The sequence below is a fragment of the Vulpes vulpes genome, unplaced genomic scaffold (assembly GCF_048418805.1).
Source record: "Vulpes vulpes isolate BD-2025 unplaced genomic scaffold, VulVul3 u000000678, whole genome shotgun sequence".
Taxonomy (NCBI): Eukaryota; Metazoa; Chordata; class Mammalia; order Carnivora; family Canidae; genus Vulpes; species Vulpes vulpes.
In genome coordinates this window covers 176,896-201,765 of record NW_027325803.1, presented here as the reverse complement: position 1 = coordinate 201,765, position 24,870 = coordinate 176,896, and the positions used below count along the sequence as shown (strand labels likewise).

Here is a 24,870-nt window from a genome sequence, read left to right as displayed (position 1 = left end):
ACCACTCAAAAACGGTATATGTTGCTAAGGATGAGAAGAAAGGGAAACCCTAAGACACTACTGGTAGGAATGCAAACTGGTGCAACCAATCTGTAAAATAGTATGGAGGTTCCTCAAAAAGTTGAAAATAGAGCTACCCTATGAACCAATAATTGCAGTAATAGGCATTTACCCCAAAGATACAGATGTAGTGATCTGAAGGGGCACCTGCACCCCAGTATTTATAGAAGCAATGTCCATAGTAGCTGAACTATGGAAAGAGCCCAGATGTCCATCGACAAATGAATGGATAAGAATGTAGTACATATATACAATGGAATATGACTTAGCCATGAAGAAAAATGAAATCTTGCTATTTGCAATGATGTGGATGGAACTGGGGGGTACTATGCTAAGCAGAATAAGTCAATCAGAGAAAGACAATTATTATATGGTCTTACTCATATGTGGAATTTAAGAAAAAAAAAAACAGATAACCATAGAGACTATGGGAAGAGAGGAAAAAATAAAACAAGATGAAATCATAGAGGGAGACAAACCATAAGAGACTTTTTTTTTTTAAAGATTTTATTCATTTATTCATAAAAGACACACAGAGAGAGGCAGAGACACAGGCAGGGGGAGAAGCAGGCTCCATACAGGGAGCCCGATGTGGGACTCGATCCCGGGACTCCAGGATCATGCCCTGAGCCAAAGGCAGACGCTCAACCGCTGAGCCACCCAGGGGTCCCCTATAAGAGACTCAACTATAGAAAACAAACTGAGGGTCACTGGAGGAGAGCGAGGGGGGGAGATGGGGTAACTGGGTGATGGACATTAGGGAGGGTACATGAAATCATGAGCCCTGGGTGTTATGTAAGACTGATGAATCCCTGAACTCTACCTCTGAAACCAATAATACATTACATGTTAATTAATTGAATTTAAATTTAAAAATTAAAACATAAATAAGTTAAAAGTATTTATAGTGTGCTCAGGTTTAATTGCTTCTACTCATGTAAAGGGGGAGTGCACAGGGGTGCAAGAGCACCAGGCTCCGGGGACCTGACCAGGCCAGGTTCAGCCCCTTGCCGCTGACCAAATCCAGAGGCAGAGAGATGAATGGTGGTGAAACCAGAGAGAAGTTTATCGCAGTGAGGCCCACACCCGGAAGGCCGTGGACTCAGGGCTCAAAGACTGTCTCCCGAGTGGTGAAAAGACTTCCAGGTTTATCTCAGGAAAGTATGGAACAAGGGTCAGTTGGGTACACGCAGGTAGGAAGTAAAGGTCAAGCTGATCATTGTCTTGGAGTCCATCACATTGTCTTGCTGCTCGGGGCAGTCCTTACTGCTCCAGGAGGTAGTTTCGGTTCCCTCTGCTGGATGCTTTGCCCACAGGGTCTTTTGCCTGAGTTAAGAGATAAGCTGGAGGGATGCCTGGGTGGCTCAGTGGTTGAGCCTCTGCCTTTGGCCCAGGGCAATTCCAGAGTCCCAAGATTGAGTCCTGCATCCGGCTCCCCCATGGAGCCTGCTTCTCCCTCTGCCTGTGTCTCTGCCTCTCTCTCTGTGTGTCTCTCATGAATACATAAATAAAATCTTTTTTTTTCATAAATAAAATCTTTTTTTTTATAGGTTTTTTTTTTCATAAATAAAATCTTAAAAAAAAAAAAAAAAAAAGAAGGGATCCCTGGGTGGCGCAGCAGTTTTGGCGCCTGCCTTTGGCCCAGGGCGCGATCCTGGAGACCCAGGATCGAGTCCCACGTCGGGCTCCCGGTGCATGGAGCCTGCTTCTGCCCTATGTCTCTGCCTCTCTCTCTCTCTCTGTGTGTGACTATCATAAATAAATAAAAATTTAAAAAAAAGAAAAGAAAAAAGAGAAGCTGGAAAGAACTTAATCAAAATTTAGAAATTTTGAGGTCACGAGGGAGGTAGCTGAAGTCTTCTTTCACTCACTTTTCCTTCATTGTCTTTATTTAATTGCTCTTTTTCCATGAACCAAAGTTTTTATTTTTTTTCCCCATGGATAAAACTTTTTTGGAGGGGAGGAGGAGCAGAGGGAGAGGGAGAGAAAGAATCTAAGCAGGTTCCATACCCAGCATGGAGCCTGACTTGGGGCTCAACGTCACAACCCTGTAATCACAACCTGAGCTGAAATCAAGACCCCAACACTTAACCACCTAAGCCACTCATGTGCCCCCCATGGATAAGACATTTTTAAAAATTATTTTCATTTTCTTAAAAGATTTTGTTTATTTATTTATTTGAGAGAGAGAGAGAGAGAGCGCCTCTGCAGAAGCAGAGGGAGAGAATCCTAAAGCAGATTCCCTACTGAGCATGGAGCCCAATGCGGGGCTCCATCTCACGACCCCGAGATCATGACCTGAGCCGAAATCAAGAGTCAGATGTTCAACCGACTGAGCCATCCAGGTGATCCTTTCTTTTTTTAATGCTTTCCTTCAAAAAGTTCGAGAAACTGGGTATTCTAATGTTTTTGAAAATTTTTCTGCTTTGTGCAGGTACTAGCTATGATAAATTCTGTATCTCACTTCCTAAAAACTAAAAGGTGACATACAATTCCTAGGTTGACATATTCAAGTAGGCAAACATGGTTCCCCACATAGGTTCTATCAATATTTCAAATACCAAGTCCCTTCAGAGGACACAGTAAATGTATTTGTTTCCGTAAGATAAATCAATAGGACTACTCTCAGCAATCTGGATAACACTATTTTGTGAGCTCACAATTAGCATCTTAAAACAATATTCATCATAGAATAGTACACAGTGGATATTCAAAAATCATCTTACTTTAAGAAATATCCCCATGGGGTGCCTGGGTGGCTCCTTCAGTTAAGCATCTGTCTTTGGCTCAGGTCATGATCCCAGGGTCCTGGGATGGAGCCCCACATCGGGCTCACTGCTTGGTGGGGAGCCTGCTTCTCCCTCTCCCTCTGCCTGCCGCTCCCCCTGCTTGTGTTCTCTGTCAAATGAATAAATAAAATTAAAAAAAAAAATACATCCCCGCATTATGAAGTCTCTTTATTCTGGTATGCATGTATTGCAAGAGACATAAAATCTCTTCCTTTTATGCATTAAGAGATCCAAGTGAACTTCAAACTTAAAGCTGTATAAATCCTATCAAATATGCTAAGGCCAGGTACACCAGGCTGGCTCAGTACGTAGAGCATGTGACTCTTGAACTCAGAGTCAAGTTCAAGTTCCATGCTGGGAGCAGAGATTAGTAAAAACAAATAAAAAATAAAATTACAGTTTACTTTTTAAAAAATATAAAAGCCAGATACCATGAAGAAAGGCTTAACACCAACTTGCTGATGAAAAAATGGGAATGGTACTAAAACTCCAGACTTATATATATATGATATATGGGACATCTGAATATAATGCTTTATGCCACCAGATGATCAGTTTGTTGATAAGTCTTCATATCAGAGCAAAAAGGGAAGAAGTTAGGGAGTTCTACAATGGAATAAACAATTATAGCAGCTTTTAGGAACTCCTAGTCCTAAACAGGGGGATGCTCCAAGGCACTGCTGGAATTATGCCATTCTCACTTTCTTGCTGAAAGCATTTGTCACAAGCGTGTTTAGTAAACACAGGCTGGCATCGCTCCTCTCAGACTTAAAAATCTGACTCTCAGGAAACCTGGGTGGTTCAGTGATTGCGCATCTGCCTTCAGCTCAGGGCGTGATCTCAGGGTCTGGGATCGAGTCCTGCATCGGGCTCCCTGCACAGAGCCTGCCTCTCCCTCTGCCTATGTCTCTGCCTCTCTCTCTGTGTCTCTCATGAACAAATCAAATCTTTAAAAAATAAAAAAATAAAATGTTGAGCATTTAAAAAACAAAAAACCTGACTCTCCAGATAAAAGTTATCAAGGAGAATGAAGAACTCCCCGAGACAATGGAGGAAATGATTCAACAAGAAAATAAGGAAGTAAACATTTCTCAATTGTCGTAAGAGAAAATTCATGTCAAGAGTTTGAGGGACAGAAGAGTATAACACAGAGGAGGAAAAGAAGAAAATAGAGATCTGGAGAATAAGCAGAAAGCTCCTCACCATCAGCAAGAGCACGATCATCCAGGTTCCCAGATGGAGTCGAGGGGAATAGGTGGTCACTCTTCTTCTTCTTTTTTTTTTTTTTATTTTATTTATTCATGAGGGACAGAGAGAGGCAGAGACACAGGCAGAGGGAGAAGCAGGCTCCCTGCAGGGACTCCATTCCCCCCATGTGGGACTCGATCCCGGGTCTCCAGGATCAGGCCTTGGGCCGAAGGCGGCGCTAAACTGCTGGGCCACCGGGGGGCCCAGTGGTCACTCTTCTTAAGGAAAAACCTTAAGGCAGCTTGCCAGCTGCTTCCCGTTTCAGTTGGTTAATGAAGAGGCAAAGTAAACAACCAGAAGAGGGGCGCGTGTGGCTCAGCCGGTGAAGTGGTGAAGCGTCTGCTTCAGCTTAGGTCAAGAGCTCAGGGTCCTGGGATAAGGCCTGCAACATGCTCTGCTCAGTGGAGCCTGCTTCTCCTTCTCCCCCACCCCCGCCCCTGCTCATGCTCAGTCTCACTTTCTCTCAAATAAATAAATAAATAAAATCTTAAAAAAAAAAAAAAAAACCACCGGAAGAAACCTGAAAAATCTTTCTAGGGGAAACAAAATCTAAAGGATTTGGAGCACCTGCTGGGTGAGGGACACCTTTGGTAAAAACGTTTATCTCTGTTCCCAATTGATAGCTGAGACCTTTGAAAAGAAAGGAGGAATGTGAATGTCTGTCAATAAATTGGAGTTGACTTTCCAGATCATACTAGAACATTCTTCCTCTCCTACACTGAAACCTGGTGACTCCTTATCATTTTAGGTGTCAGTTCTAAATCCTACTTCTTTATCCTGGAAGTTGGTTGTTTGTTTTTTTTTTTTTAAGATTTTATTTATTTATTCATGAGAGACAGAGAGAAAGAGAGAGGCAGAGACACAGGCAGAGGGAGAAGCAGGCTCCATGCAAGAGGAGCCCAATGTGGGACTCAATCCTGGATCCCATGAGCTGAAGGCAGATGCTCAACCACTGAGCCACCCAATTGTCCCAACACTCGTATTTTTTTTTTAACACTAGTATTTCTTAAAGAACTCTCAAAAGTCAGATTCTGTCAATTATTCAATTAATTATAAATTATATCAATAGGAATTTAAAAAGAGAACAATCTGAAGAGACTAGTATGGTTGCACAGCATAGTCCATTGAGTACAGATGTTAAAAAGACACCCGACGTACGTATGTGCAAAGGAAGAGTGCACAGTCAGAAAGATAATAGGACGGTGGTTCTGATCTAAAGGAAAAGTGCTGGGAAAATTACTGCCCAGAATGAGGCAAAGCCTGTTAATAAAGCTAAGGCTAACGAAAAGGACTCTGAAAGCTGTCGAGATCAACTTCTCTTCTTCCATCTTCCTATCAACTAGCACAATCTTCACCTTGAAGAGGGGAAGAACAAGCCTTGTGGAAAGCTCTACACAGCAGAGCCCCTAATTATTCCACATCAGTTCAAGCCTACAGACCTGCAAACTCTAACAATCCGGAGAACTCCAGGGGAGCCTGGTGAACGTGTGCTGCAGAACTTTAAGGATGAGCAAAGTATCAAAACTTGAGGATGAGCAGGATGAGCAAACACAGTCCTCACTTCAAAGAGGGGACACCTACTGAGGGTTACAAAAGTTCCCAGGCTCTGACAGGCCTGGCATCAATCTGGTGAAGTGCACAATTTATCTTTCACATGCACACACACCTGGCCCTGGCCAATGGATTTTAGTGTCTTTTTCCAAAAAGGTGGGCTTTGAGCTTTTAGAAAGGGGAGTAGTGATTACCAGAAGTGATTTACTAAAAACAAGTTTTAAAAAAAAAAAATACAACTAGACCGAAAAACAAAGTAATGGAATATATAGCAGTGCTACTCAAAGTGAAGTCTGCAGCACTGGCCTCAGCACAAACCTGCTCGATCAGAATCTGCACTTTAACAAGAGCCCTAGGTAATTTTTTCTTTTAATTTTATCTATCTAAAAAAAAAATTATCTGTTTATTTTTGGAGAGAGAGAGAGAGAGCGCGCTGGTGGAGGAGGCATGTCAGAGGGAGAGAAACTCTTAAGCAGGCTCCGCTGTCGGACTTGGCTCAACCCAAGGACCCTGAGATCATGACCTGAGCCGAAATCAAGAATCAGGTGCTTAACTGACTGAGACACCCAGGCTCCCCTCCCCAGGTGATTCTTATATAGGACAAAATTTGAAAATCACTGATACATAGAAGAGATCTACATCTCAGCAAGGTATTTGATAAGTGTTTCATAATCTCTTTGTGGACAGTGAGATTTCCTCCTATCCATTTGTTACATTTATTTGCTTGACAAAATATTAAGCAGTTGACACATTTATGTGCCATAATAACCCTACAAGGTAGGCATTATTCTCTGTAACCTACAGATATTAGTATAACAGAGATTATATAGCAGTACTGAGCCTGGGTGGCTCAGTCGGTTAAGTGTTTGCCGTCCACTCAGGTCATGATCCTGGAGTCCCAGGACTGAGCCCCACACTGGGCTCCCTGCTCAGCAAGGAGTCTGCTTCTCCCTCTGCCCTTCACCCCACTCGCACTCTCTCTCTCAGATAAACAAATAACATCTTTAAAAAAATAATAATAAAATAAACAGAACTATCTGCCAGGCACTGTTCCAAGGACTTTATATATATCAACTTATTTGATTTTATAACAACTCTTTATGGTATGTACTATTTTTACCCACTTTTTACACGTGATGAAACTGAGGCAAAAAGTTTTAAGCAACTTACTTCTAATCACATGGAAATTTGTGATATAGCTCTTTTTTTTTTTTTTAAAGACTTTATTCGTGAAAGACAGAGAGAGAGGCAGAGACACAGGCAGAGGGAAAACCAGGCTCCCTGCAGGGAGCCCGATGTGGGACTTGATCCTGGGACCCTGGGGATCATAACCTGAGCCAAAGGCAGACATTAAACCCCTGAGTCACCCAGATGTCCCTGTGGTATAGCTCTTAACCACTACTTTCTATAGCTACATGTGCTGCCACAAATGGGGCATACGATAGCCCTGAAGGAAACTAAACATTATACCCCAAAACAGTCCATTAAAAAAAAAAACAAATCAAGGGACGCCTGGGTGGCTCAGCGGTTGGGCATCTGTCTTTGGCTTAGGTCATGATCCTAGAGACCCGGGATGGAGTCCCACATGGGGCTCCTTGTGAAGATCCTGCTTCTCGCTCTGCCTATGTCTCTGCCTCTCTCTATGTGTCTCTCATGAATAAATAAAATATTTTTTTTAAAAAATCAATTGGACTGGGGTAGTAGGATGAATTTTAAAGGATATTTTAAAAAATATTTTATAGGGATCCCTGGGTGGTGCAGCGGTTTGGCGCCTGCCTTTGGCCCAGGGCGCGATCCTGGAGACCCAGGATCGAGTCCCACATCAGGCTCCCGGTGCATGAAGCCTGCTTCTCCCTCCGCCTGTGTCTCTGCCTCTCTCTCTCTCTGTGACTATCATAAATAAATAAAAATTTAAAAAAAAATCTTAAAAAAAAATAAAAAAATAAAAAATATTTTATATAAATATAATATAAATATAAATATAATATATATATATAATGTGTGTGTGAGAGAGAGAGAGAGGGACAGAGAGAGAGAGAGTGCTCATTTGGGGGAGGGGCTAAGGGAGAAAGAGAGAGAATCTCAAGCAGGCTTTCCTCCAGCAGGGAGCTCAACTTGGGGCTTGATAGAAGGACCCTGAGATCATGACCTGAGCTGAAACCAAGAGTTAGACCCTTAACCAACTGAGCCACCCAGGCACCCCCAAAATAAAAAATTTTAAAGGAATTCCCTGAAAGGAGGGTGACAAGTAGACTAATGTTTATTTACAGTATGCTAGGATGGGCCATAACCTAAAGCACTTTGCATCCATGCTTTATTCACCCATTCCAACAGATCCATTGTAGGTGTTAAGGCATTTCACATATAAGGAAACAGAGGCCCAGACAAGTTAAGGACCTTGCCATGTCACACCACTTGTGATGATACAACCAAGATTCCAAAACCAAATCTGACTTTCAAGGCCATGCTCTTTCCCTTGATTTGCTCTGCATCCATCCTTGGCCCAGTCCCACTGCTATAAATGACTTAGGTAAGAGCATTGGGTCATGCTGACCATATGAGAGAGACTTTAGCTAAGAGAACAAATAACATTTAAAATAGAACACAGATCTAAAACATCCAAACAAAAAACAACAACAAAAAACAAACAAAAAAACAAAACAAACAAAAAAACAAAACAAAACAAAACAAACAAAAAAAACAAAAAACAAAAAAAAATAAAAATAAAAAAATAAAAGATCCAAACAGGATGGAGCAATGGCCAAGACTGGTATTTAAAAGCAAGAGGCGGGGATCCCTGGGTGGCGCAGCGGTTTAGCGCCTGCCTTTGGCCCAGGGCGCGATCCTGGAGACCCGGGATCGAATCCCACTTCGGGCTCCCGGTGCATGGAGCCTGCTTCTCCCTCTGCCTATGTCTCTGCCTCTCTGTCTCTCTGTCTCTCTCTCTGTGTGTGTGACTATCATAAAAAAAAATAAAATAAAATAAAAGCAAGAGGCGGGATGGGACGCCTGGATGGTTCAGCAGTTGACTGTCTGCCTTCAGCTCAGGGTGTTGATCCCAGGATCCGGGATCAAGTTCCGCATGGGGCTCCCTGCATGGGGTCTGCCTCTCCCGCTGCCTGTGTCTCTGCCTCTCTGTGTGCGTCTCTCATGAATAAATAAATATTTCTTTAAAAAAAAAAAAAAGCAAGAGGCTTTGGAGTCAGATGGGTCTATATACCAGATTCTATCACTTCACTGTTTTGAATGTAAGCCAATTACTTAACTTCTTTGAGCCTTAATTTCTATTCTATAAAAGCAGAATTCTACCTCACAGAATCATTGTAAGGTGGGAGAAAAGGTAGTATTTGTAAAGTTTGGGGCACAAAATGTTAAAAAACTGTACAGTGCACATGAAATCTAACGAAATAAAATTTATATAGGATAAGAGCAAGAAAGTCAATTTTAGAAGCACCAGAAAAAATGTAACGGAAACACATAAAAAAAGACTTAGGGATCTCAGGTGACTTGAACCTATGAGTCAACAGTTTGCTAAGATTGCCAAAATTATTGCGAATTTGGAACACATTACAGAAGCACAGTGTCCAAAGCAAGTAAGCCCAAAACAAGGAGGCCTATCAGACTTTATTTGTAAGGCTGTCTTCAGTCCTGAGTGCTAAATTTTAAGGTCAATGGCAAATTAGAATCAATTCAGGAAAAGATCAGAATATGGAAAACATAGAAACTAGGGGAAAAGAAAAAAAAAACACAGTAACTAGTTCCTTCCTTCCCAGTTCTCTGGTTCTTCCACTCATACAACAGAAATTACTCATCAACTGCTTCTGTTTCTCAATAACTAAAACATTTCTCCCTTTATCTTCATCTCCTTTTCTCCATCTTTCTCTCCCCCTTCCCCTCTGATCTCTTCCCAAATGTACCTCAAATTCAATTTTGCCAATGGCACATGGATCTGACAAGGAGTAACCAGATGATTTCTAGCTTAAAACTCTAGGACCTGGGATGTAAGACCTGTTGCTAATCTGGCCCTAGCCTATAGATTAGACTTGCTACTGCTAATCTACATCAGATTTAACTAGCCCCTTGCCTTTTTTCCTGAGATAGGCCCCACACCTTGTGCCTTAGGTAACCAAATCCTGAGTCTTCATCACATACTCAAAAACCTGGGACTCTTCCTTCCATACATGTCTCCATAACCTGCAGCTCCACTACCCCCAAAAGGAATACAGCTGGCCAGAAAACAGTTTGGCAATGTCAGCCATCTCAGGCCTCAACCATTTCATACTTACTGGATCAGTACTTCCCAACCTAAGGAAGCTATCAGATCAACTCCAGGCAAATGTATGCATGCACATAAAACGGTAGAACAGCTTACTGTACCTAAGAGGCCATTTGCAAACCTACAAAGGACGAGGCCCAGAAAAGCTGCCCGCAATCTGGCTGTCCTCACTGCAGCGCCCCACTTTCAATTCCAATTAGAACTGGGCTCAGCTCCTGGCAGGACGCAGACAGTAAAATCTGGTAACTCCTAGGTCCAGATTATCAGGGCAACTGACATTGCAGTAACATGAGCTTCCCTATGGAATGGCCTTGTCGGAGTTGGCAGGTTTTCCTGGCTGAATCAGAACAGCCTGCGTCTCCTTTCATTCAGTACTCCCTTGGAAGCCAAGCGTCTCTCTAGGGAATGCCATCTGCAGTGGACATCAGGTGTCTCAATGCCCTGTTGTTTTAACCATGTAGATATTGCGGTTCCATTTCTATTTCTCAAGTAGATACAAGCGCTTTCTATGGCTGAGAGAAACCATGGTAAATGCTGATCTTTTGAGAGTTTTGTCTCACTCTTCCTTTACCATGGCCTAGTACAGATCTAGTCCAGAATCAGATAACTCCTGGAGCTTCCATCCAGTGCAGACCAGCTCTATTCCTACAGTACTAGACTCAATTTATAAATCTAGGTCTTCTCTTCATGAAGTGAGCCTGGGTATCTAAACTGACTTTTAGATGGTTCCCCCACCAACACAACACTTTAGTTATTCTCTAGATCACTAGTTCTCAAACTTGAGTGAGGCCTGTTAAAATGCAGATTGTTGTACCTTACTGGTTCAGTATGTCTGGGGTGAGACCTGAATATCTGCATTTTTAACAAGCTCCCAGGGCATGCTCATGTTGCTGGTCTGGAGACCACTCTTTGAAAACCATTGCTCTAAATCATTACTATTTCACATCATTCCCAGAACTATATTGCGATTGGGGTGAGGGGAGACGAAGATGCTATACAAATTGGGTCGGTTTCCATCGTAACATTCAGTGCTTTGTCCTACACAGAAAACTCCTCCTACAGACTAGACCTGAACTGGATCTCACAGGTGAAACATCCAGGAGTTTAAAAAGTTTAAAACAGATTACAATTTACATCCTAACAAATTATTAACATAGATACATTCTGTAACCAAGAAATGGCACTTACATACGTGATTCTAGGCCCAAAATCAGCAGCCAAACCAGAAGTGGAATGAACACCTATGCTCTTTCCTATGCCTCACCAAGCACATTATTAATTAAATGAATTAACACCTGTAAAACACTTAGAATAGTGCTTAGCCATTATTTCATTGTGGCAAAATACACACATATTTATTATTTTTACTGTTCATAAGTATAGAAGTCAGTGGCATCGAAATCAAGTCACAATGTTGGGTAACCATCACCATAATCTATACCTAAACTTGTCATCAGCCCCAACAAAGCTGTGCCCATTAAACAACAATCCTCATTCCCATCTCCCCCCAACCCCTACTGCTCTACTCTCTATATACAAACTTGCCTATTCTAGCTATACCTTTTCTAAGTACAATTATACTTTCTGTGTCTGGCTTATTTCAATAAGCATAGTGGATTTGGGGTTGGGGGGGGTTAAAGATTTTTTTTTTTAAAGATTTTATTTATTCATGAGAGAGACACACACAGAGAGGCAGAGACATAGGAAGAGGGAAGAGAAGCAGGCTCCCTGCAGAGAGGCTGATGCCATCCCAGGACTCCCGGGATCACTCCCTGAGCCAAAGGCAATAAAGGCTCAACCACTGAGCCACCCAGACGTCCCTTTTATTTTTAAGATTTTATTCTTAAGTATTCTCTACACCCAATGTGGGGCTCAAACTCACAACGCTGAGACAAGAGTCACATGCTCCACCAGCTGAGCCAGCCAGGTGCCCCAAAAAGCACAGTGGTTTTGAGGTTCATCCACATTATAGCACATATCAAAATTTCATTCTTTTTTTAGGGAATAATATTCCATTGTATGTACACAGCCATTTTGTTTATCCATCAGTCGATGGACACTCAAATTGCTTCTGCCTTTGGGTTATTGTGAATAATGTTGCTATGACATGGACATACAGCTAGCAGGAAACTTGCTGGTTACATGCTAGTTGTATGGTTAATATTTTAAGAAACCGCCAAATTGTTTTCCACAAGAGCTGCACCATTTGACATTCCCACCAACAGTGCCAATACTTCTTATTTTCTTTCTTTTAAAAAAAAATTATAGCTAGCCTAATAGGTACTGCTTAGCCACTATTATTACCACAAGTTTTGATGTAGACTTTTACCAGTATTTGTAGCACGGCAAGGATAGCACCACTACAAGAAGAGGTTCTGACTAGAGTTTCCAAGCATTTTCATTCAAAACACAAATCTCCAGTTGCTTCTAATTTTTTCAAAAATCATCTCCAAAGCTAGCATTTCCTTAGTTTGACATCAACCAAGAAAGAAAATGATGCTCTGGGGGCACCTGGGTGGCTCAGTTAGTTAAGCATCTGCCTTCGGCTCACGTCCTGATCCTGGAGTCCTGGGGTCCGGCCAGCGGAGTCCAGCCAGAGTTGGTCAGGCTCCCTGCTCAGTGGGGAATCTGCTTCTCCCTCTTCCTTTGCCCCCTCCCTGCTCACGCTCTTTCTCTCTCACACACTTTCTATCAAATAAATAAATAAAATCTAAAAAAAAGAATAACAGATAATGATGTTTTGGATGGCTAAAGGAAAAAAAAAGATGGATGGCTATGTTTCTGAAAAAAAGTATGTTGGAAATCCTATATATTTTAATCTTGCTAACTGTATCACTTTTAAGTCCCTGACCTCATCAGAAATACCATTTTCTCTTTACTTCTGGGGTTTTCCTGGCATGGAAGTGTTAAACTCTCAGTGAAACAAACGACTTTTCCCAAATAAAACTGTTTTCTTGTGCTCATGTATTATGTTCAAAGTTTCAGGACTGCCTCTCAATAACTCTTTTTTCCTTTAAGAATCTAAGAAAGAGAAAATGTGTGCATTTAAAAGGTGAAAACCAGGAGGAAAAAAATTTTTCCCTTTTTTTTCAGGAAAAATTTTCCTCTACCTTTACACTTGGCAAGAATTGAGAAATAAGGAGCACCTAGGTGGCTCAGCAGGTGAGCGTCTGCCTTTGGCTCAGGTTGTGATCCCTGGGTCCTGGGATTGAGTCCCATATGGGTCTCCTCTTGGGGAACCTGCTTCTCCCTCTGCCTGCGTCTTTGCCCCTCTCTGTGTGTCTCTCATGAATAAATAAATAAAATCTTAAAAAATAAAAATAAATAAAAAACAAAAAGCAGTAGTTTCATCTTAGTTATTAGTGGGCAAGTCTACTATATATGCTTCCCCATTATGCTGATATATATGAAAGATTCGACTCCACATATAGAAGGCTAGAGCCTGGCTTTATATACAGGCAACGTGGGACACCTGGGGGCTCAGCGGTTCAGCATCTGCCTTTGGTCAGGGCGGGATCCCAGAGTCCCAGGATCGAGTCCCACATCAGGCTTCCTGCATGGAGCCTGCTTCTCCCTCTGCCTATGTCTTTGTGTCTCTCATAAATAAGTAAATAAAATCTTTAAACATTATATATATATATATATATATATATATATATATATATATATGTGCAACAAGGAGACTTAGGACATTCTGAGAGGTATGTACCGCCAGAGGCCTATATGAACCCCCAAGTTCACTACCCCATTAAAGCATATAATTTCTTTTATGAATAAATGTACAATAAGCAGCTATTGTGCATTGTACAGCCCTATCTCTGTAGGAGAGCTTGTGAATGGCAGAAACCAGAATGTTCAATTCCCAAAAGGCCAAGAGAGCCATTTTTGGTGCGTATGTATGTAGGTATGTCATAGGTAGAAACATGTCAGTGACAGATGAAGTTTACCAGGCGGTGCACTGCACCTACCCAGAGTCTGAGCCCCACTGCTGCCTCCTTGGTAAGTTACCAGAAGCTTCTGAACATCTCCCTATTATCACAAAGACTACCATCTGGAGCAAAACAACACCAGCTTCATGGGTTGTGTAAGGAATCATTTCAATATAGTTTCACTCATTCTTCAGTGAATGTATTTGAACTCTCACAATGTGCACTAAGGATGCAGAGAGGACTGAGACCCCGTCCTCACTATGTAGAAGAGGTCTTCTTCCTTGGTGGGTCCCCTGTGATTCAAGAACTGCTTAGGGGCGCCGGGCGGGGCCCTGCCTTCGACTTGAGTCATGATCCCAGGGTCCTAGGATCGCGCCCGCATCGGGCTCCCTGCTCAGCAGGAAACCTGCTTCACCCTCTCCCTCTGCTGCCCCCCCTGCTTGTGCTCACGCTCTCTTTTTGTCAAATACATACATACATACATACATAAGACCGGATTAGAGAGAACTAGAGGGCAATTCCTCAAAAACAGAGAGCCCCTCATCCGTGTTCAAGAACTAGGTACACAGTGGACAATAAATGATTGCTGAAAGAATGAACAAATTGCATTTCATTTATAATCTTCCTCTCAGTAAATATTACAATGAAAAGGAAGAGACTGATACATAATAATCACCTCACTTACTGGAGAAACAGAAACTCAAACATTCAGAGGGGGAAGCAAAAATGACACTTCCCATTAGTATCATTACGTGGCAGGGCTCAGCACTGTTCTGCTTGGACTGTGAAATCCCCCCATCTCTGAAAACTCCTGCAAATGGCTCATTTTATCCTCTGGGATAGTTATGCAATAAAATAACAGACCGGAGTTTTTCACTTTTTCAGTATATAAAGTTAATCCTTGAAATCATTGTCTGGGGACACATATTTGAATAAATACTAAATGTGTTAACCGAAGACCTATCTTCAGCTAAAGAGTAGGAACTTGTATCTCTGTTCCTAAGCACTACAAAATCCTTCAGATATAAACTAGGGGTTCTTAACCTTAGCACTACTGCCAGTTTGGGTTAGTAATTCTTGGTTGTGGTGCGCTGTCCTACACATTACAGGATGTCTGACAGCGTTCCTGGCCTCTACCCAACAACAGATCCCAGTAGTACCCTCCAACTGTGATAATCAGATGTCTCTCTAGACATGGACATTTATCCGGGGGGGGGGGGGACGGGGGTTGGAAAACATCCTGGTTGAGAACCACTCAGATAAACAATGGAATGAGAATGTTTTCACAAAGGCTGTAATGCTGTTTAAGAAAGATATGTCAGATGATATAATTGTTATTCTTTTAGGGGCTCCTAGGTGGCTCAGTCGGTTAAGCCTCTGCCTTAGGTTCAGTTCATGGTCCCAGAGTCCTGGGATCGAGCCCCGCATCAGGCTCCCTCCTCAGAGGGGAGCCTGCTTCTTCCTCTGCCTCTATCCCTGCTCCTGCTCTCATGAGCTCTCTCTTTCTCTCAAAGACATAAATCTTTTTTTTTTCAAATAAATAAATTTTTTTATTTATTTTTATTTTTATGTATGTATGTATGTATGTATTTATTTATTTATTTATTTATTTATTTTTTGATAGTCACAGAGAGAGAGAGAGAGAGGCAGAGACACAGGCAGAGGGAGAAGCAGGCTCCATGCACCGGGAGCCCGATGTGGGATTCGATCCTGGGTCTCCAGGATCGTGCCCTGGGCCAAAGGCAGGCGCCAAACTGCTGCGCCACCCAGGGATCCCTAAATAAATCTTTTTAAAAAATCGTTATTCTTTGTACTCCACATATGAGTCATTTTTAGATCAAACTTTTAAAGTTTTATCTGAAAAAAAAAAAAAAGACAATGCAGCAAAAGGTAATGTATAACCTAGAAAGAAGAACTTAATCAGTAAACCAATGGATGGTACAGAAAGCTGACAGGATAAAATGAGCTACATGCAGCCCTGCTAGCATCCCGTAGATACTTTACTCGTGCACAGTAACCATCACAAGTCTTCCACAATCTTGAAATCATCCAGCTCACTGCTACAAACTCAGATTATTAATTTTTCTTCCTATTTTTTTATCTGAAAAAAAAAAATGTTTCCTGTACCATAGGGAACAAGCAAACCATTATCACAAATATTTACTGAGCATTTTGTAACTGTAAGGAATTTTACTTACTTAAATTAAGTTTGTCTCCTAAAAGTTCATTAAAGAAAGAAGATAAAACAAACTCAAAAATATAAAATAAAACTCCCAGAGCCACAAGGGAAGCTGGGAATTCCTGATGTTTACCTAAGACCCGATGCCACCACCTCCCAAAAGGCCAAGGTTTCATTTGCAAATGATTGTGTTTAGAAAAAGGCCAGACTGGCATTAATTTTAATTCCTGGGATTTCAGCACTTAGTAACATAATCCCAAACTTGTATAGAGCATGCAGCACTTCTTACAAGTTGTTATTGGTTTTAATTATAAAAGATACATGGCCATTGCAGAGAATTTTAAAAAGACTATTTTTTTTAATTATTATTTTTTAAAGACTTTACTTATGTGACAGAGAGAGAGAGCGCACACAAGCCAGGGGAGCAGCAGAGGGAGAGGGAGAAGCAGGCTCCCCTGCTGAGCAATGAATGCAATGAGGGGCTATCCCAGGACCCTGGGATCATGATCTGAGCCAAAAGCAGATGTTTAACCAATCGAGCCACCCAGGTGTCCCTACAACAGTTATTTTAATAATGATGTATATCATGTAATAATGATGTATATAAAAGCAAATGTAAAGATTAGCCAGTTGTTCAACAAATGAACAAATAATTCATAAATTAATGTCCGTAGAAACCTCAATACTAAAGTCATAGATGGCTCTCTTTAAAATAATTTTGAGGACAGCCTGGGTGACTCAGCGGTTTAGCGCCGCCTTCAGCCCGGGATGTGATCCTGGAGTCCTGGGATCGAGTCCCACGTCAGGCTTCCTGCATGGAGCCTGCTTCTCCCTCTGCCTGGAAAGAGCAACAAAGGAGATTTTTTCTATTATTATTATTTTTTAAAGATTTTGTTTATTTATTCATGAAAGACACACACAGAGAGAGAGAGAGAGAGAGAGGGGCAGAGACACAGGCAGAGGGAGAAGCAGGCTCCCTGCAGGGAGCCCGATGTGGGACTCGATCCCATGACCCCATGACCCCAGGACCCCAGGATCATGACCTGAGCTTAAGGCAGATGCAGATGCTCAACCGCCGAGCCACCCAGGTGCCCCAACCAAGATGCTCTTGTACAGAGATATGCATAGGGGGGCAAATGTGATAATGACTGATTTGGAAAAAGAAAATAACCCCAGCTGAGTAAGACATCAAGGGAGGATGGTAGGGCAGGTGTGAAATGGCTGAAATTGCACTGCAGGTTTTAGTATGTGAACAGAGTTAGGGCAATGGCATCCAATCCTGACATTGCAGTGGAAAGCCATTCTGCTATGAGGCTTACCAGGGGCAGCTGGCTGGCTCAGTTGGTAGAGCATGTGACTCTTGATCTCTGAGTCGTAAGTTCAAATCCCACATTGGGAGTAGAGTTTACTTAAAAAAATAAAAACTGGGCAACCCGGGTGGCTCAGCGGTTTAGTGCCGCCTTCAGCCCCTGGGCGCGATCCTGGAGACCTGGGATCAAGTCCTGCATCGGGCTCCCTGTATGGAGCCTGCTTCTCCCTCTGCCTGTGTCTCTGCCTCTCTGTGTGTCTCTCACGAATAAATACAAATCTTAAAAAATAAATAAAAATAAATAAAATTTAAAAATGAAATGAGGCTTAATATTTATTTTTATTTTTTTAAGATTTTATTTATTGGGCAGCCTGGGTGGCTCAGTGGTTTAGTGTCTGCCTTTGGCCCAGGGCCTGATCCTGGAGACCCGGGATCGAGTCCCACATCAGGCTCCCTGCATGGAACCTGCTTCTCCCTCTGCCTGTGTCTCTGCCTCTCTCTCTCTGTGTGTGTCTCATGAATAAATAAATAAAATCTTTTAAAAAAATGTATTTATTTATTTGATATAGAGCACAGAGGAAGAAGGAGAAACAGACCCCCGTTGAGCAGGGAGCTCCATGCAGGGCTGGATCCCAGGACCCCAGGATCATGATCAAAGGCAGACCCTCAACCAACTGAGCCACACAGGTGCCCTGAGGCTTAATATTTAGAAGACAAAATTGCAGTATCCCAACTTTACGGTCTTTTCCAATATAATACAGGTATACAGGTCAGAGAATGAGACTCAAATGTAGTTTTAACTTTTACGTCTGTAAAACAGTTCAGCTCCTTTCCAAAGCAGAGTCTTACTTTTCAATCCATTAACAAGTAATAAAGGTCAGGTTCCTTTGAGGAATAACTTCAGGTTCCTTAGCTTTCATAAAAGTGAAGTCCAAGACCTTTGATGTGCTCAAAAATTTTAACAGAGTAAAATTCTCATATCCAGATGAGATTTTATCTGATTGTTAATTACAGTATCAGTAGTTACTGGCAAAAAGCTTCTATGTAACATTATGAATCATCCGGTCCTTGACATATGGCTACTTCCGGGAAGGGGGACACATGATATTTAGCATAGGACATGTGAGGCTGTGGGAAAAGTAAAGTTCTTGGCCACAAGAACCAGGATAAAACCCTTGCCCTTGGGAAAAATGCCAAAAATCTCTGAAGTCCACTGCAAGGCAGTTAAATTTTCAACTTTAGATCATCTCTGTTATAAGAACACAAACCACAGCATGAAATTAGATTTTTGAAAACTACATTATAAAGTTGCAAGATACCTATTTTTGGAATTTTATTCTTTTTTTTTTTTTTTTTTTTTAAGTAGGCTCCAAGCCCAGTGTAGAGCCCAATACGGGGCTTGAACTCATGACCCTGAGATCAAGACCTAAGTTGAAATCAAGAGTCAGGGACTCCCAGGTGGCTCAGGGGTTGAGTGTCTGCCTTTGGCTCAGGGTCTGATCCCAGGATCTGGAATCCAGTCCTGCACGGGGCTCCTTGTGGGGAACCTGCTTCTCCCTCTGCCCATGTCTCTGCCTCTCTCTGTGTCTTTCATAAATAAATAAATAAATAAATAAATAAATAAATAAATAAATAAATAAATAAATAAATAAATCTTTAAAAATATATTAAAAAAAGAAATCAAGAGTCAGACACTCAATAGACTGAACCACTCCTGGCCTTGCAAGATAACTATTTTCTGACATTCGTGTGAATCCATGCTAAGTGATAGTCCCCAGGGTGAATATAAATATCTTCCCCCTTGGGATTAGTTTAAGCTAACTTGGCTCTAAAATCTTTCACTACTCAAAAACAGAGTATCATAATGGCTAACTTCACTAAGTGCTTACTATTAAGTGTTCTATATGGACTAGCTTATTAATCCTTACAACAATGCCCCAAGCTACATTAACTCTAAAATAGGAATTTTCGGAACGCCTGGATGGCTCAGCAGTTGGGCATGATCCCAGGATCCAGGATGGAGTCCCACATCAGCCTCCCTTCATGGAGCTTACTTCTCCCACTGCCTATGTCTCTGCCTCTCTCTCTCTCTGTGTCTCTCATGAACAAATAAATAAATCTTTAAAAAAATAAATAAATAAGGACACCTGGGTGGCTCAGCAGTTAAGCGTCTGCCTTCAGCTCAGTGCATGATCCTGGAGTCCCAGGTTAAAGTCCCACATCGGGCTCCCTGCTTGGAGCCTGCTTCTCCCTCTGCCTATGTCTCTGTCTCTCTCTGTGTGTCTCTCATGAATAAATAAAATCTTAAATAAATAAATAGATAGATAGAAAGATAGGAATTTTCTTTAGAGGTTTTAAAAATAAATATTATTTGTTACCGCAACTTTAAAGAAATTAATGAATTATTTTTTAAAATATTTTATTTATTTATTCATGAGAGACACAGAGAGAGAGAGCCAGAGACACAGGTGGAGGGAGAAGCAGGCTCCCAGCAGGGAGCCCGACATGGGACTCAATCCTGGGTCTCCAGGATCACACCCTGGGCCGGAGGCAGGCACCAAACCGCTGAGCCACCTGGGCTGCCCGATGAATTATTTTTAATGTGAGAGAAGCACTATCTTTGGCCTAAAATGAAAATAGGCATAAATGCATATGTATTTTGGAAAACTACTCTATTATTCTATCCTATGGATCACTACTGGGAAATCCATGCAAAACCAAAAGACCCTAAAAAGAGATAATTGCAGAATTCAAATATCCTTAGAATCCCTGTTGAGTCTTTATCTTATGGTTTATTATAAAGGAGTTCTTGTAACTTGTGCCCAAACAGATGTAACCCACGGAGATCCACTTAACTTTTTGTAGGGTTTAGACATAGAACAGATAAATTAAGAGAACCTTAATTATCCTTGATGGTCAAGTTAATTGTAATTACATAGCAAATTCAATAAAATTACCAACTTTAGGTCAAGTTACAAATGTTAGTACATGCTTTGGGAAAGTGAAATTAAGACAACAACATAGTAAAAATGAAGATTAGTACTGATATGTAGAAATTACCTTCACACTGCCAAATTTACAATTTTGCCAGCCCATTAAGGCTTTTATATTTAAACATAAAGATACCAAAAAAAAAAAAAAAAGTATTCCTGACACGAAGCATCTGGCTTTTTAAAGTTTGGAGACATAATATTCTTCAAATGTGGCTCCATGGATAGTTATTTCTCTTGTACAAAAGAAGATATCAAAAAATTAAATTTTATTGTGACTACATCTCAAAATGAAGAGTCATCAACTTTATCCTAAGGAACACATTTTTTCCCAAGAGTTCTTTCATCACAATTTCCTGCATAGACTGAATGATATGTCTGTCTCTGCTGGCAATACATAGGCCTGAGTAAAGGTTTTCCAAAGTTTTTCTTCTGTGCATTTTGTTTTTAAGATTGTATTCATTTGAGGGCAGCCCAGGTGGCTCAGTGGTTTAGCGCTCCCTTCGGCTCAGGGTGTGATTCTAGGGTCCCGGGATCGAGTCCCACGTCAGGCTCCCTGCATGGAGCCTGCTTCTCCCTCAGCCTGTGTCTTTGTCTCTGTGTCTCTCATGAATAAATAAATAAAATCTTAAAAAAAAAAAAAAAAGATTTTATTTATTTGAGAGCTTTTAAAAGAGAGAGAGAGGGATCCCTGGGTGGCGCAGCAGTTTAGCGCCTGCCTTTGGCCCGGGGCACGATCATGGAGACCCAGGATCGAATCCCACATTGGGCTCCCGGTGCATGGAGCCTGCTTCTCCCTCTGCCTGTGTCTCTGCCTCTCTCTCTCTCTGTGTGACTATCATAAATAAATAAATAAATAAATAAATAAATAAATAAATAAAATAAAATAAAATAAAATAAAAGAGAGAGAGAAAGACTGAGAGAGCACAAGGGCAGAGGGAGAGAGAGCAGCAGACACCCCCTGAGCAGGGAGCCAGACATGGGGCTCCATCTCAGGACCTCAAGATCACAACCTGAGCTGGACGCAGATGCTTAACCCACTGAGCCACCCAGGCGCCCTTCTTCTGTGCGTTTTTTTATTTTTATTTATTTTTAAGATTTTATTTACTTATTCATGAGACACAGAAGAGGGGCAGAGACAGAGGCAGAGGGAGAAGCAGGCTCCATGCAGGGAGCCTCATGTCAGATTCGATCCCAGGACCCCAGGATCACACCCCGGGCTGAAGGCAATGCTAAACCGCTGAGCCACCCGGGCTGCCCTGTGCATTTTTTTAAACTGTATTTTAAGCATCATCATCAAAACCCACACACATATATCAAAACCAAAACCAAAAAATTAGCTATCATATGCCCATGTAGACATCTTAGTAGGTTGACTAATCGCCTCATGAAAAGTTACGGAGTATAACAGAGGGAACATTTGCAGTAGAGGCAAAGTAATCCAGATCTGAGTAGAAATCATGGCTCCATGGCTGGCCACCTATGTGAACCTGGGCAACTTCCTTCTCTCAGGCTGAGTTTTACTTGCAAAATGAGGTAATAATTCCAATCTTATGAGGATTAACTCTATGTGTAATGCCCAGCACAGAGCCTGACTCAAAGCAGGAGCTCAGGAAACAGTTACTGTTATGATCCTGTTGTTATTCATGTAAGCTGCTTAAAGGCAAAGCACACTCTTGTAAGTCCATTGTAGGCTCTGTAATTAGGGAGAACTAAGAAAATAAAGGCAAGGAACATCAAAGTCACAAATGAGGATCTGGTATAATATCATTTCAACACAGGCCTAGATGGGAAAGGAGACTATGAAGCAATAATAATGACCTTCAGACATATATATCAAAACCAACAATATCCTTAGCATATCCCAATTAACAATGTCCTTATTTTTATAAGCCCCCCTGAAAGGAGATGATGCTGCCTGGGTGCAGCTCCCGTACAGAATCACCCTTCGTTCCCCAAGTACCTCCCGTACCTCCCGAATGCCCACACACCAATGGCGGGCCACGACGCCGGGCCTGGACATAAGGCAGGAAGCAAAAGCAGACAGGGCTCCGATCCTCGTGGCGCTTCCAGTCATGCAGCCCCACCAGTGCCAACTTGTGAGATAAAGGAGAGTACACGGTACTCTAAGAGCCATTAACAGAGATCTAACCTAATTGGGGAGATCAAGGAAGGTGAGGGCTGAAGAGGGAGTTGACCTTGGAGGAAAGCAGTTTGTGCAAAGACCTGGTAGCAGGAGAAAGCAGCAAGAACGCAAGACCAAAAGGCCAGTGTGCGTGGAGGAAGATGAAGTGTGAGACTGAGCTCGGGCAGCTGAGGCTCTGTGGATCGTGTTAAAGGGCTCTAACATCCCCAGAGTCATGAAAAGCTGCCGAAGGGCTTTAGAAACACTTGCTTACTTTATGAGTAGCCAGGCTGAAAGGATGCTGCAATCAGATTCGCAATTCACCTTTGCCTTCAGGACAGAGCAAGGAATTCAGTTAGATCCCAAAGTAGGAAACAAAAGTTCGTCAGGCTAGGACAACAGCTTGGGGGGTAGGGTGACGGTGGTAGTGGAAGAAGTAGATAAATTCAAGCGATATTCAGGAAAATCTGATGATGTGTCATGTACAGGGGCTGAGGGAGAGCAAAGTGTCCAAGAAAACTTCTGGGTTTCTGATTCACAGGACTGTAGAGAAGGACACCTATATTCAGGAGGGATGTGCTCCAGAAACCTCTTTAGGGCAGTTAGTTACCTACCTCCCGAAAGGACAGAAGTGCATAAATGCAGTTCACTTGTGCCCTGAACCCGTGTTAACCCACGGTGATCCCCTACTTTACTTAGGACACCGCCAAGACTTTTTGCTATGTCCAAAAGTCAAATTGACTCTCAAACGTACAAAATGTTTCCAACACTGAATATATTTCAAAGATTTGGCCACAAGCTTTAGAATCAACTTCAAATGAGTTCTAAAATTGGTTTGAGCAGTGGGGCAGCATTATGGAATGAATGTGTCATTTCCCATGATGACTACACTGAGATAGGACTAACACGAGCTTGCTGCTGCGTAAGGTAAACATTTTAAATAAATCTTAACAGTGCAGAGTGCTCTTATGAGATATTAAACTAAAATATGAAAGTTTTATCATGCATTACAATAATCTGAATTACACTACTTTTGGGGTGCTTGGGTGGCTCAGTTGGTTAAGCATCTGCCTTTGGTTCAAGTCCCATCTCAGGACCCTGGGACTGAGGCCCAGGTCAGGCTCCTTGCTTGTGAGGAGCCTGCCCCTCCCTCTCCTGATCGCTCTTGCTCTCTCTAGCAAATTTTAAAAAGGAATTAAAAAAAAAAAAAAAAAAAGGAATCATGCTATTTTTTTTTTTATTTATTATTTTTTTAAATTTTTTATTTATTTATGATAGTCACACAGAGAGAGAGAGAGGCAGAGACACAGGCAGAGGGAGAAGCAGGCCCCATGCACTGGGAGCCCGACGTGGGATTCGATCCCGGGTCTCCAGGATCGCGCCCTGGGCCAAAGGCAGGCGCCAAACCGCTGCGCCACCCAGGGATCCCTATTTTATTTTTTTTAAACATTTTGAAATGCCTGTAGAAAACGCAACTTTTTTTTAAAGATTTTATTTATTTATTCATGAGAGACACACAGAGAGAGGCAGAGACACAGGCAGAGGGAGCAGCAGGCTCCATGCAGGGAGCCCGACTGGGACTTGATCCTGGGACTTCAGGATCACACCCTGAGCTGGGCTAAAGGCAGGTGCTAAACCGCTGAGCCACCCAGGCATCCTGAAAACTTGGCATTTTGTAGGAAAAGATATGATTTTTAAAAACCCACATTCCTTGTTGATCTTTTAAAAAAAAAAAAAAAGATTTAATTTATTTATTCTTGAAAGACACAGAGAGAGAGCAAGAGACAGGCAGGGGGAGAAGCAGGCTCCCCAAGGGAAGCCTGATGTGAGACTGGATCCTGGGCTCCACCCAGGCATCCCTATCCTTGTTGATCTTAATAAATATTTAAAAGCATCAGGTTCCCTGCAGGGAGCCTGCTTCTCCCTCTGCCTGTGTCTCTGACTCTCTCTGTGTGTCTCTCATGAATAAATAAATAAAATATTTTTTTAAATAAAAGAAATTTAAGAAAAGAGATCCCTGGGTGGCTCAGTGGTTGAGTGTATGCCTTTGGCCCAGGGCCTGATACCCGGGTCCCGGGATTGAGTCCTGCCTCGGGCTTCCTGCATGGAGCCTGCTTTTCCCTCTGCCTGTGTCTCTGTCTCTCTCTCTCTCTCTGTCTCTCTCTCTCATGAATAAATGAATAAAATCTTAAAAAAAATAAATATTTAACTGTTCCCATCCAGTTCTTGTTAATGCCCATCACGTTGTTCACTGTAAAAGATTTTTACTAAACATACCCGATATATGTATATACTCTATGCAGACTAAAGCACTGACTTTAACAATACTTAAATATCTACTTTCCTTGGTCTTAATTTTTTAATAGGCACCCTAGTGCCATTGTTGCAGTAGAATACTAATGCCTTGAAGTATT

The 24,870-nt window shown here is 42.0% G+C and overlaps 1 protein-coding gene across 2 annotated transcripts in view; it reads right to left on the bottom strand.

Moving 5' to 3' along the window:
• The window catches only part of PTPN9 (protein tyrosine phosphatase non-receptor type 9), a 74,773-nt gene that overhangs the window by 47,578 nt on the left and 2,325 nt on the right, over positions 1-24,870 (bottom strand). The window contains exon 1 of one of the 2 annotated variants that reach the window (XM_072746053.1): positions 2,787-2,819. The exons of the other annotated variant lie outside the window; for it this stretch is intronic. Coding sequence (XP_072602154.1) covers positions 2,787-2,804 — 18 coding nt within the window. The 5' untranslated portion in view covers positions 2,805-2,819. Of the gene's footprint in view, positions 1-2,786; positions 2,820-24,870 lie in introns of those variants that run through there. 2 annotated transcript variants of the gene reach the window in all.